The following is a 13,030-nucleotide window of genomic DNA, read 5'->3' on the forward strand; positions in this document are numbered from 1 at the left end:
ATGGTGGCTATTTATTCATCCTGTGTTCAATCTGTGAGCAATTTAACAGAAATAAGGATGAAAAACACTAGACTTGTGTAATTTAATGTTATGGCCAAGTGCAACAAATTTTAAAACAGGATTTGAATCTGCTCTTAATCTAAATGTAAAAAGAATAATAGGTTGCATGGGATCTCTACTTTACAGTTTTAGATTGCAACTCTAGGAGAACATTGGATAAGAGACTTGACCATTCAACAAATTAGGAGGTCACAAGATGGACAGACTTTTCGGGATCTGAGATTTAGAAGGGATTTTCAAGATTGGGAAGTGAGTGTGTTTCAAAGATTGATGAACCTACTTCACAAGCAAGCCGATTTGACGGATAATCCCGATTGGTGGCGGTGAGGTCTTGGAAGTAATGGAGTGTTCTCTGTGAAGTCTTTTTAGAAACTCTTTTTAGAAACTTTTGTTTAAGGAAGAGGTTGAGTTTCCATGTAATGCAATATGGGTTCAAAATGTGCCAAGGAAGGTGTGTTTTTTCACTTGGCTAGTCTCTAGAGGGTTGATTTTGACTACCGAAAATCTTAGAAAGCGGAAGGTTGTCTACGTTAGTTGGTGCTACATGTGCAAGGAGACGGGTGAGGATGTGGATCACCTTCTTTTACATTGCGGGCTTACCATGCGATTATGATGGGATATGTTTAGATGGTTTCACACTCCTTGGGTAATGCCAAGAACGGTGAAAGATTTGATGCCGAGTTGGAAGAGCGGGAGAAGGCGAAGAAGACGAAAGGCTTGGAACATGGTTCTGATAGCGTTAATGTGGGTAGTTTGGAGAGAGAGAAATAGAAGAGTTTATGAAGGTGTAGAGTTGAGTTTCTTGCAATTGAGGAGTAGTCTCCACTCTATATATAGGACCGATTTGGTCATGTTTATGTATGAAAATACTTTTACTAGATCCCAAAAAAAAAGTTAGCACCAACTTGCTATCTTGAGATTTATAAAAGATTTTTCAAACAAGGAAAATACTTAGCTTAAAATGACAAATGATTTTTTTTGATCCAGGATAATGAGGGTAAGAGCTTGTTGCAACTCACACAGACTTCTTTTTTAATGAAGGAGAATTTCATTAAAAACCATCAAGAAGATGTAGATAAAATTGCAGAAAAGAAAATGATGTTTGCTCAGATACACAAACTAAGCTAAAACTAAGGTTTGAAACGTTGAAAGTATTAAAAAGTTGTAAAACATCATAGATTGTAAGGGCATTATTTCAAGTATGTTTTCACTAGATTTTAATCCCTCATTTATGTTTTACCGTCATATCGAGGTACTTGGAGATCAAACTTCAACTTTATACTACAATATCATGTGATAAACATGTAATTGTAAATAAGAAAACTTGGTTGCAACATTTTAGAAACGACATTACATCTTCTATAAAGCGTGAGGGATAGAACGAATATTATATTTCTGAAATTGGATCCAAGAAGTATTTTGTTTCTTGCCTATATATAAAGTACCAAACTCATCAAATATGAATGAGAAACTGAAATAAACAGCGAAATGAGAGGCAAAATAAGTGAGCAACTTGCAAGAGAGTCGGAAAGATCGGAAATTTAATGTAGTCATTGTTCTAGGAAAAAATAAAGGAGTATACTAAATCCAGGGTAAGTCGTGGAACATAGGGACCCTTCAGGGTAAGTCGATAGGGCTGGTAAAGATTCTTAGGAAGAGAAGGATCAATATTGCGTGTGTCCAGGAGACTAGGAGACTAAGTGGGTAGGTTCTAAGGCTAGGGATGTGGATGAGTACAAGCTGTGGTACTCAGGTAGTGAGAGGCATAGGAATGGAGTAGGTATCTTAGTGGATGAAGAGCTTAGGGAGCAGGTAGTGGAGGTCAATAGAGTTAGTGATAGGGTGATGACTATTAAGTTAGTCATTGGGGGGCTTACGTTGAACATCTGTAGTGCTTATGCGCCACAGGTGGACCTGGACGTGGAGGAGAAGAGTAGTTTTTGGGAGGTTCTGGACGAGGTAGTTCGTGGCGTGCCTTGCTCGGAGAAGATTTTCATAGGAGGGGACTTCAGTGGGCACATTGAGGCAGTACCTATAGGTTATAGGGATGTGGATGGAGGCTTTGGTTTTGGGGATAGGAATGATAAAGGAGCTGATCTTTTGGATTTTGCGAGGGCCTTTGGGTTGGTGGTAGTGAATTCCTGCTTTCCGAAGGAGGAGCATCTGGTTACTTTCCGTAGTAGGTTAGCCAAGACTCAGATTGACTTTTTGCTGCTTAGAAGGGGGATAGAGCTTTTTGTAAGGACTGTAAGGTTTTTCCGAGCGACACTCTTGTGACCCAACATAGACTTCTGGTGATGGACTTGGTTACTAAAAAGGGAAAGAAGAGAAGGGGTAGGGAGGGTCATCCTAAAGTTATGTGGGGTGGCCCGACCCCGGTTAGTGCTTTGGAGGTGGGGGCGAAGTTGTAGGGGATGGGGGTGTAGGGGGTGTAGGGGGGATGTGGATAGTATGTGGGATACGGCTACGGGTTGCATCAAGGATACTGCTAGAGGTTTTGGGTGTCTCGAGGGGCTGGTCTAGCCGGCATCGGGGGGATTGGTGGTGGAATGAAGAAGGTGGAGATGAAGAAGGCGGCTTACGTTAAGATGGTTGAGAGTAGGGGTGTACAAACCGAACCATTAAGTCAAACCGAACCGATGAATCAAACCAAACCGAGGAAAAAAACCGACTTATGGTTTGGTTTGATTGGTTTGGTGTTCAAAAAAAAAATCGATCATTCTTGGTTTGGTTTGGTATTAGCAAAAATAAAATCAAACCGAACCTAAACCGAACCGACATAATACATATATAATTTTAATTTTTTATACCTAAAAAAATATTTCTTATAATCTACTTTCTAATTACTTTTATAACTTTTTTATATTCAGAAAATAGATATATATTCTTGGGCCTTTAGTTATAATATTTAGGGAAAAGGACATGAACTGACCATTTTAAAAAGAAATGGCCCACACTATGAAAATATGGACAATTGGAGTCAGTCGGCCCAATTTATTTCCTTTTTTTTAGCCACTTGGCCCAAAACTACTCTCCTTACACAATTAAGGAATCAAATGCTCTTTATAGTTGTTACTCTTAAATCACTTTTCTTTTCTAAATATACTTTCTCAAATCTTCTTTTTTTCTCCTCTATTATGCATCGATCGATCTACTGTATTTTATGATCAATATCAAAAATTGATTTGTTGTTTCTTGCATTGGAGCATTGAAAACTATGGACATGAAGCAAAAAATAGGAAATAAAGGAAAGTTAAAATTAACGGGTAAAGCGGTCAATTGTGACCTCAAATTTGTTGTTAATGATGATTATTTCACAGAATCATTACATACAGGTTTGTACTTGAAGCAATGTCATAGTTCTTTAAACTTGAAGAAGAAAAAAATAAAATAATGAGGTCTTAAGGTAAGAGAAAAGCCATGTCTTGGTCCATGTTCTTCTCAGAGGCTGATTCAATCACGGTGAGTCGGAGATGTTCTTCTTAGAGGTTGACTCAATCACGGTGAGTCGGAGATGTTTTGATGCATGTAAAGGTAAAAAAAAAAGAATATGCCAATAGATACTCTTTTATACCATATTGATACACATTTTTTAAAAGAGAGAAGGGGAGCCTTTGCATGCACATACAGTCTCTATACTCAATTGATACTCTTTTATACCAGTTTGATACACTTTTATACCACATTGATACACTTAAAAAAAAGAAAAGGGGAACCTATGGATGCATATACAATCTTTATACCCATTTAATACATTTTTATGTCACATTGATACACTTTTATATTACATTGATATACTTTTTAAAAAAGGGAGAGGGAATTCTTTGCATGAAGATGCAATCCCTATACTCAGTTGATACTCTTTTATACCACATTGATACACTTAAATTCAACATCAGATATTCACTAACCTCCTTATTTTATCATTATTGAAACTAAAACTGAAGTTGAAGGCATTATTTTGTATCAATTTTGAGCAAATTTACAATGGGAAAAAATTATAGGAAGCTAATTGAATGCAGATTTTTGGAGATTTTATACAAAATTTATGGAATAAGAAAGATTAATTGAAATATCGAAAAAGGTAAAAGAATGGAGGTTTGGGAGTTTGAATGGAAAGGAAATTGTGAATGAAAAGGAAAGAAAGAAAGAGAAAGTTACTTTAATGACATTTTCGATTATGTTTAAGCGTATGACAGTGAAGGTTAGCTAGTAAATTAGTTTGTGGCTATTTATAGGGTATTTAATTTTGAGTGCTATTTTTATGATATTATTTTAGTTTTAGGTGCTATTGCTGTCCTTTTTCCTAATATTTATCCATTAGTAACAGATTAATACAAAACCCAATATTAATATAAAAACCTATAACTCTTCAATTGCTTCACTTTACATTTTACTTTTCAAGTTTTCAGAGAGTTCTCATTATTTTCTCATCTTACTTTCATCTTACTTTTCTCATTCTCCTCATTCGTCAAGTTTTGATTTAGGTTTGTTTCTCTTCTTTCTCTTTTTTCTTGTGGAATTATGTTATAGTTAATTATTTTATGGAGTTAAATTTTTAATAAGTTGTCTCCAATTCTTCATTCTTCTTTATGCTCACATTTTATGTGAAGGAAACTTTCAGACAAGCTATTGTGACTAGTGACTTACAAATTGAACCACTGAGTATCCACATAATTTTACTTTGAGAGATAGTAGTTTAAACGTCTTAGTAATTTGCCAACTTAATTTTAATTGGAACTACTCTATGACCATTATTTTTTTATTTATCTTTTTAGTGAAAACATTTAATTTTTTCTTCAATCACATTATAATTGTAAAAGAATCGAGAAAAAAACCGAAAAACCGAAAAAATAAAAAAAAATCGATTAAAACCGAAATATAAAAAACGATTGTATATTGGTTTGATTTGGTTTATAGATTTAGAAAACCGACATTGTTGGTTTGGTTATATTTTAATGAAAAATCGAACCAACCCGACCTATGTACACCCCTAGTTGAGAGTAAGGATGAAGAGGAGAGACGGGTGAGCAGGGAAGAGTACAAGTTAGCTAGGAAGGAGGCTAAGTTAGCAGTCACAACTGCTAAGTCAGCAGCGTTTGAGAGATTGTATGCGGGATTAAAGGAGAAAAGAGGGGAAAAAAGGCTGTATAGGCTTGCCATAGCTAGGGAGCGTAAGGGTCAGGATCTGGACCAAGTTAAGTGCATTAAGGGGGAGGATGACAGAGTTTTGGTGGAAGACGTTCTTATTAAGAAAAGACAGCAGTCGTATTTTCATAGGCTCTTGAATGATGAGGGGGACAGAGGCATTGTGTTAGGGGAGTTGGAGCACACCGAAGAATGTCGCGATTTCGGCTATTGTCGGCGTTTTAAGGTGGAGGAGGTTTGTGAGGCTATTCGTACGATGCAAAGAGGCAGGGCGACAACCATTTTGGTGGATTTTTGGAAGTTTGCTAGCGGGGCAGGGTTAAGGTGGATGATCGATTGGTTCAACAACATTTTCAAGTCCGCTAAGATGCCCGAGGCGTGGAAATGAAGCACAATGATTCCTTTATATAAGAACAAGGGTGACATTCAAAGCTGCAATAATTATCGTGGTATTAAGTTGTTGAGTCACACGATGAAGATTTGGGAGAGGGTGGTCGAGCGAAGGTTGAGGAAGATAGTGTCTATTTCGGAGAATCAATTTGGTTTTATGCCTGGCCACTCGACGATTGAGGCAATTAACCTAGTGCGGAGACTGGTTGAGCAGTATAGAGAGAGGAAGAGGGATCTGCACATGGTGTTTATTGACTTGGAAAAGGCGTATGACAAAGCCCATAGGGAGGTTCTTTGGAGATGCTTGGAGGCGAGGGGGGTCCCAGTGGCGTACATACGTTTGATTAGGGACATGTACGAGGGGGCGAAGACTCGGGTAAGGATTGTGGGAGGGGATTCCGAGCATTTTTCGGTCTTGACAGGGTTGCACCAGGGATTGACTCTTAGTTTGTTTTTAATCGCGTTGGTGATAGGTGTGTTGACACGGAGTATTCAAGGTGAGGTGCCTTGGTGTATGTTTTTTGCAGATGATGTAGTTTTGATTGATGATTCACGTCGAGGCGTTAATGATAAGTTGGAGGTTTGGAGACAAACCCTGGAAGCTAAAGGATTCAGGTTGAGCAGGTCCAAGACGGAGTACCTGGAGTGCAAGTTTAGTGACTCGAGGCAAGAGGACGAGGTGGTAGTGAAGTTGGAGTCTCAGGTGGTTTGTAAGAGGAATAGTTTTAAGTACTTTGGGTCTATGATTCAGGGGAATGGAGAGATTGATGAGGATGTCTCTCACCATATTGGGGCAGGTTGGTTGAAATGACGGCTCGCCTCGGGAATTTTATGCGATAAGAAGGTGCCTCCCAAGCTTAAAGGCAAATTCTATAGAGTTGCAGTCCGTCCAGCTATGTCGTATGGAGCGAAATGTTGGCCTGTTAAGAATTCTCACGTCCCGAAGTTGAAGGTGGCGGAAATGAGGATGTTGCGTTGGATGTGTGGATTCACGAGGGCTGACAGGGTTAGAATGAGATTATTCGGGAGAAGGTGGGGGTGGTGTCAGTGGAGGGATAAGATACGGGAAGTGAGGTTGAGATGGTTTGGTCATGTGATGAGAAGGGGCATGGATGCCCAATTCGTAGGTGTGAGAGGTTGGCCTTGGATGGTTTCAAGCGGGGTAGGGGTAGACTGAAGAAATTCTGGAGAGAAGTGATTAGGCGTGATATGAAGCAGTTACGGCTCACTGAGGACATGACCTTCGATAGGAAGGTTTGGAGGAAGAATATTAGGATAGAGGGCTAAGGTGTGTGGTCTAGTCATAGGCTGTAGTTAGGAGAGTTTGGTGTAGCTTGGTTGGTAATGGTAGGGTTGGGGGAGGGGGGTGTCGTTTGTTGGTTAATGTACTTTATTTTTGTGATTGTTGTATCCTTGTTATTTTTATCATGCTGTATGCTTGTGACGTTTGTCTGCGGTCCTTTGTCTTGAGCCGGGGGTCTATCGGAAACAACCTCTACTTCTTCGGATGTAGTGGTATGGACTGCGTACATTTTACCCTCCCCAGACCCCACTATATGGGAATATACTGGCTTTGTTGTTGTTGAAAGGCAGTAACAACATATATGCATACTGAGTCCAGTAAATCCATACCACCCACTCGGTGTCTTTTTAATTGTTGGACTAGTTAATTGAGGGTTGTGTAGATAGTTTCTTTGCAATTCAACAATGGATGTGCATTGGTTGTCTCCCCTTCAGACGTATTATTACTAATTAAAGATTTTCTTGTCAACTGAAAAATAAGGTTATGAAAAATAAGGTTACTTTTAAGGTATCATTAGCATATGAATTCAATCTTCAAGATATTCTAATGAAATCCTGACATAATCTAAAAATTCTACTGCCGAAAGCTTTGGTCTAGTGGTGAGAGTGCAGTGTGTGTGATGATCTATCAAAAAGAAAAGAGACCACAACACGTGGATTAGCCACTCGTCACTATCTCAAATTATAATGAAAGTGCCTAGTATTTAAGTAGAATGATAGACAGACAGACTCATTACCCACCAAGTTTCAAACCATGAACCATCTGGCCCTCAGGGATTTCTCGGCTATGGAAAAAGATTTACTGATCTCCTACTTTTCCAATTGAAATATATCGGCATTACTGGGGCTTTAAATCGCATTACACCCATATACAGTGTGTGTGTGTACGCGTGCGTGTGTTTGTCTTTACTTTGGTATCTACCAAGTTGTCTTTTGATGGGGAAGACATTGTATCTCAATGGACAAGGAGTACATGATCTGACACCTTTATAACTTCTCAAAATTTTCACTTCACTGCAGAAAGTAGAGAACAGAGTAAGGATACTCAGCGACTTGAGAGAACTTGCTTCATCTGAGAGCCCTGATTCTTTCACACTGGTTTACACAAATATTTTAGAACAGCAACCAGATTGCCCGGTAAGTTTTCTTGACTATTCTTATCCATGCAGAGATAATTCAAAAACAGAGTTATGAAGCATTATGAGTCTGCATCCTAGTTAAAAATTGAATCTAGTGTGTGGAAGCTGGTGGTTAAAATCATTATTTTTATTGTTTTGATTTGTCTCCTAAAAATCCCTGTTATTGAGCATTGTTACTCTTAACTACAGCCAGAAGTAGTTGAAAAGATTGTGAGTCTGCGAGAAGGCATACCACGGAAAGACGCAAAAGAGGTATATATATATGTTATCTAAGTGGCACACTTGTTCAAAAGTTTATCACAGAATTGAACTATCTGAGATAGTCTGCTCATTAACTTATCGAAAATAAGATGTTGCTACTCTTTAGCAGTTCTTTACTTCTTTTGTTTGCTCTTTTCTACATAAATCCCTGCCAATGCAGTTACCATGTTATTTTAGTGCTCCCACCGTTTGCTTTTACACGTCACTTTTTGACATGGCAGACCCATTAAGAAAACAATTATTGATATAGCTATTTACCATAATACCCCTTTATTGATGTTTAGAGTAATAAATCTTGAAAATGGTTTGGGGAATAAGTAATTAATGCTATGGGTAAAAAATTGAAAAAATTCTTGTCTTTTCTTGATATGCCAAAAGTGACAAGTAAAATTAAAAATCCAATTAGGAAAATAGTAAGTAAAAGTGAACGGAGAGAGTAATAATTAATCATGCTTTGCGGCTACATGATATATTGTTTCTTGTATCGCGATACTTTTGATAAATATGCAGTCTTTATAAAACAGAATATTCATTATATATAGAAAGCAGAAACTTGTCAGTGTTCTTTATGCCCAAACCATGTTTACAAGGGTAGCGGATAAGGGTAGAAGGCTAGGTCGCGTGCGTGGGTTGTAGCTAGTAGTAGAAGAGCTCATGTATAGCTGGGTTAGTAATCCCAGGATGCCATATTTCTTATCTCTTATTTCATATTGCGCTTATTTATCTTATTTCGTATTGCTCTGATTTCTATTTTATTTTTAGTATGTCTTATTCCTTTTTATGTTATGCCACCCACCATGCTTAATGGTGCATTACGCTCTTGCTTACTATTCTCTATCTTGAGCCGGGGGTCTATCGGAAACAACCTCTCTACTTCTTTGAAGGTAGCGGTATGGACTGCGTACATTCTACCCTCCCCAGACCCCACTTTGTGGGAATACACTAGGTTTGTTGTTGCATGTTTACAGACTTCTTTAAAATATTTGTGGATCCGTTGCAGACATTTATTTCAAGAGCAGTGATATTGTGCTCTGTTTTTGTTTTACTTTCTGGTCTTAGCTATATTTAAGTAAAATGAACTTTTGTCAACATAGTCGATCACCTCTAAAAATATTGAGTGCATTAAGCTGTTGGTTCTCATGCATTTGCAGTCACTCCGTGTATTAGTGAGCCCTTCAAAAGATGTTCATTATCCCTGATAACTTTGTTTCTCTTTATTGCTTTCTTGATGGGGATTTATTTGTGAAATAGGTTGTTCAAGAGTGCAGAGAAATCTACGAACATTCTCTGGTAGATGGAAATCCTCCAAAAACAGGTTTTCTTTTCCCCAGGGTGAAATCCTTATCAGCAACAAAACATTCAATATGGCGAAAGCTCACATAGACAGTGGCTGCAACAAATCATTTGTCTCAGTCGCTGAAAATTTCCTGTACATGCCTTTGTCATAGATGTATAGATTGGGACTATATTTTCTACGTCTTCATATGATCGGATTTAATTATAGCTCATTTGTTCGGATTGTAGTTCTCTGCCAAATGTGTATTCATTCCATTATCATTTTTTGCTACTTCCAATTTTGCAACCGTTAGGTTTTCAGCATACTCGGGTTATACTTGTGATTCTTAAATTATAGGTCAGCTGAGTTCATTCCCTCCATCTCCATCTCCCATATCTGTGTAGATTCTTAAAATGTTTCAACAATGAACCAATGAATTTCTTGTATCCTCATCATATCCCCTTTGTAGCATAAAGACTCGTAAATTTGTTAGCATTGCTAACTTCTGCAAAATATTATTCTAGGGGATTCAATTGGACAATCAACTAGTTTGCCACACTATTCTAAGAACTGAAAATGTCGAAGAACATAAATTTTATATACAATTCAGAAATCAAATCATAGATGGGGTTGTCAGTTTTGGACTACATCAAATCTCTGGATTAGAAAAGGTTGTACTTGGGTTGAATTCTCTGTCCAACCTAAAAGAAAGGTCAAATGGAGGTTAAAGGAAGTAAGTGATCAACCTTTTGTCTTTCCCATTCACGTCGTTTTCATGTGAAGTGGTACTTTCTTGTGTAAAAGAACTCGACGTCTATGGTAACTTAGCACTTAACTTGAGCTTACGTTATTAGTTGCAGAGGTGATAGGTTGTCATACCTTATTATAAAATTAATTGATTGAGAAAGTATTTTTCCGCCATGACTCTATCTGGAGTAACCTTTCTACCTCGCACAAGATGGGGTTTGAGACTCCACTAGTGGGATCACGTATGTTAATATTTTTGTGCTTCTAACAATTAGAAAGTAAGTTTAGTTATTATTGTTATAGAATTGTTCAGATGGCGCTTAATTGATTGTGAATATGGTCAATCTCAACTGGTTTAGAATTGTGGTGTAATTCTTATTGTTCTAGAACAAATAAAGCTCTTGCCAATGAACATGTGATTGAGGGAAAACAACAGTGATAAGAGGGGGGAAGGGACAGAGAGATCAAATTTAATCAAAAGAATAACAAATAAATAATATTAAGTGCAGATATTCCGCATTATGTTTGCTCTAATCATGTCAAAATTGAGAAAAATAGGGATAGAATAAAAGTAAACACAAACAATTCTCAAACAAACAAAATGCAACTTGTACTTAACACCTTTTTAAAATGTATAGTATAACATATGGAGAATGCTTCCCACTTGCTCCACTTGACCAAACCACGATTTAAGACACAAAAAACACTCATCTTAACTCATTAATATATTAATTAACGTATCTTAGTGCTAATCAGTGCTGTCTTATCTTATAATAAACAACGTTAAACTTTTGTCATTTCACCAATATATAAACCCCATCTCATTTTCCATCCTCATTCCACTAATTAAATAAAAAGAAAAAATGGAAAATATTACTAATATTCCTCAATTGCATGTTAGAAATTTAGGAAGGAGTTCAAGACATTCAACAAAATATCATGGTGTAAGAAGAAGGCCATGGGGTAGATATGCTGCTGAGATTAGAAATCCAAACACAAAACAAAGGCATTGGCTTGGCACATACGATACCGCTGAAGAAGCTGCTTTTGCTTATGATATTTCTTCTATTGCTTTTTGTGGTATCGAAAATGCACGTACTAATTTTGTGTATCCTTTTCCGTCTTTTCCTTCCCTTTATAATTCTCCCGCACCACCATCACCACCACCTCTATCTCCGCCACCACCACCACCGTCAACGCCGGAGTTGGAAGTGTTTGAAAATAATTGCATGGAGATTGAGATGACTGATAATGCTGGTGATGATGAGTCTCTTCTTATTGCTTCTATTTTACAAAGCTTTTGTCATACAAACACATTGGATAAGTTGGCTCTTTGAGAGTATCTTCAACAGTTCTGTATACTTTTTTATTTGTTAAGAATGCAATGAAACAAATATTAGATATTTTCCTCATTGATGCAATATTAATTTAACATATTTGATCTTTAAAAGCTACCACAACAATTTTAACCAATTATTGCCTCTCCAGCTTTAAAACCAAAAAGAAAAGAAAAGAAGTCAATAAAGAAGTAAGTGCCCAAGGTAAAATTTTCCTTAAAAATGTTCATCATCTCCCATATACACACAAAAATTAATTCAACATCCATTTACATGCATTTTAATTTTCCAACAAAAGGCATGTTGGATGACCCCCTTATGCACCTCTAGCTCCACCCCTATGAAGGCGCTGACATATTCAAGATTTAAACAACGTTAAATCTTGAATTGGACTACAACAAGAAATAAATATAGTTATGGTGATAAAATTTCACTTTTAAAATTTAAAATTTCGTGACGGTGATTATTTTTCAATTACAAAAACCAAAAATGACTTTTTCATTCTAAAATTTGGAAAAGTAGTAAGGCATTTATAGCGTTCGACAATGAGCTGAATGGGTATAATATTATGTTCTATATATTCAACTGAGAGGAAGAGTCAAGTAAAGCAACAAATGGTGATGGACCATATTGTAATAATGTTATTGAAGATTGAAATCTTTCGAGGGACCCTGCAGTTATTGCTAGTCATATACTCATATCAACCAAATATTCATGCTTTTTCAGTCGTACTGCCATCCATATTTCATGTTTTTTAATCTCTCCCTCTCAAAATTGTTTGTCGAGACATCATTCAATCGAGGGTCTATCAAAAATCGATTTCTACAAACTCTGTATACGTTTTATACTTTTCGATTTCACTCATGAGATTATGCTGAATTTTTTGTTGTTGTTGTTTAGAAGTTCAACACAATTATTTTAATTTTACCCTAACTAAGTCGTTTGGTACGCGGGATATAAATTGTGATATCCTACGATTAATTCTGAGACAAAATTATACTGCATTCAATTGACGATAAAAGTTTATTATCCAAAGATAAATTGTATTCCATGTTTAATCATTGACATATCCGACTTTATTCCATCCAACTTGAAATTAGCTTATCCAATCTTCCATTCGAAATAAACTAGTCCGAAGCTCATAATCTCAAAACTAAATCTCCGGATAATTTAATTTGTATATCAAATGACCCCTAGAGTAAATGTTCAGCGAAAAGAAATGACATATAAATAAAGTAAATATTGAATAATAAAATATTATATCTTATAGAAAAAATCCTAATTAATGTTATCTTAAAGAACCATGTAAACAAAAAAACACCATAAATAATTTGAGATGAAGAGAGTAACTAGAATTTTGTACACTGTTT

At 36.7% G+C, this 13,030-nt stretch overlaps 2 protein-coding genes across 2 annotated transcripts in view; both read left to right on the forward strand.

The window, feature by feature from the left end:
* LOC107867601 (exocyst complex component SEC6) overlaps nt 1-9,956 on the forward strand; it is a 30,470-nt gene extending 20,514 nt beyond the window's left edge. The window contains exons 22-24 of the mRNA XM_016713912.2: nt 7,921-8,037; nt 8,229-8,291; nt 9,552-9,956. Of these exons, the coding sequence (XP_016569398.1) occupies nt 7,921-8,037; nt 8,229-8,291; nt 9,552-9,683 (312 nt within the window). The 3' untranslated portion in view covers nt 9,684-9,956. The remainder of the gene's footprint in view (nt 1-7,920; nt 8,038-8,228; nt 8,292-9,551) is intronic.
* Nucleotides 9,957-11,186: 1,230 nt separating this feature from the next.
* On the forward strand, nt 11,187-11,660 carry LOC107868741 (ethylene-responsive transcription factor LEP). The gene has a single exon (XM_016715395.1). It carries the CDS (start codon nt 11,187-11,189, stop codon nt 11,658-11,660), a length of 474 nt encoding a protein of 157 aa, XP_016570881.1.
* Nucleotides 11,661-13,030: the final 1,370 nt, after the last annotated feature.

This window comes from Capsicum annuum, chromosome 4 (genome assembly GCF_002878395.1).
Source record: "Capsicum annuum cultivar UCD-10X-F1 chromosome 4, UCD10Xv1.1, whole genome shotgun sequence".
Classification (NCBI taxonomy): domain Eukaryota; kingdom Viridiplantae; phylum Streptophyta; class Magnoliopsida; order Solanales; family Solanaceae; genus Capsicum; species Capsicum annuum.

Coding starts and splice junctions, on each gene's coding strand:
- LOC107868741 (XM_016715395.1), top strand. CDS start 11,187: ATGGAAAATATTACTAATATTCCTCAATTGCATGTTAGAAATTTAGGA.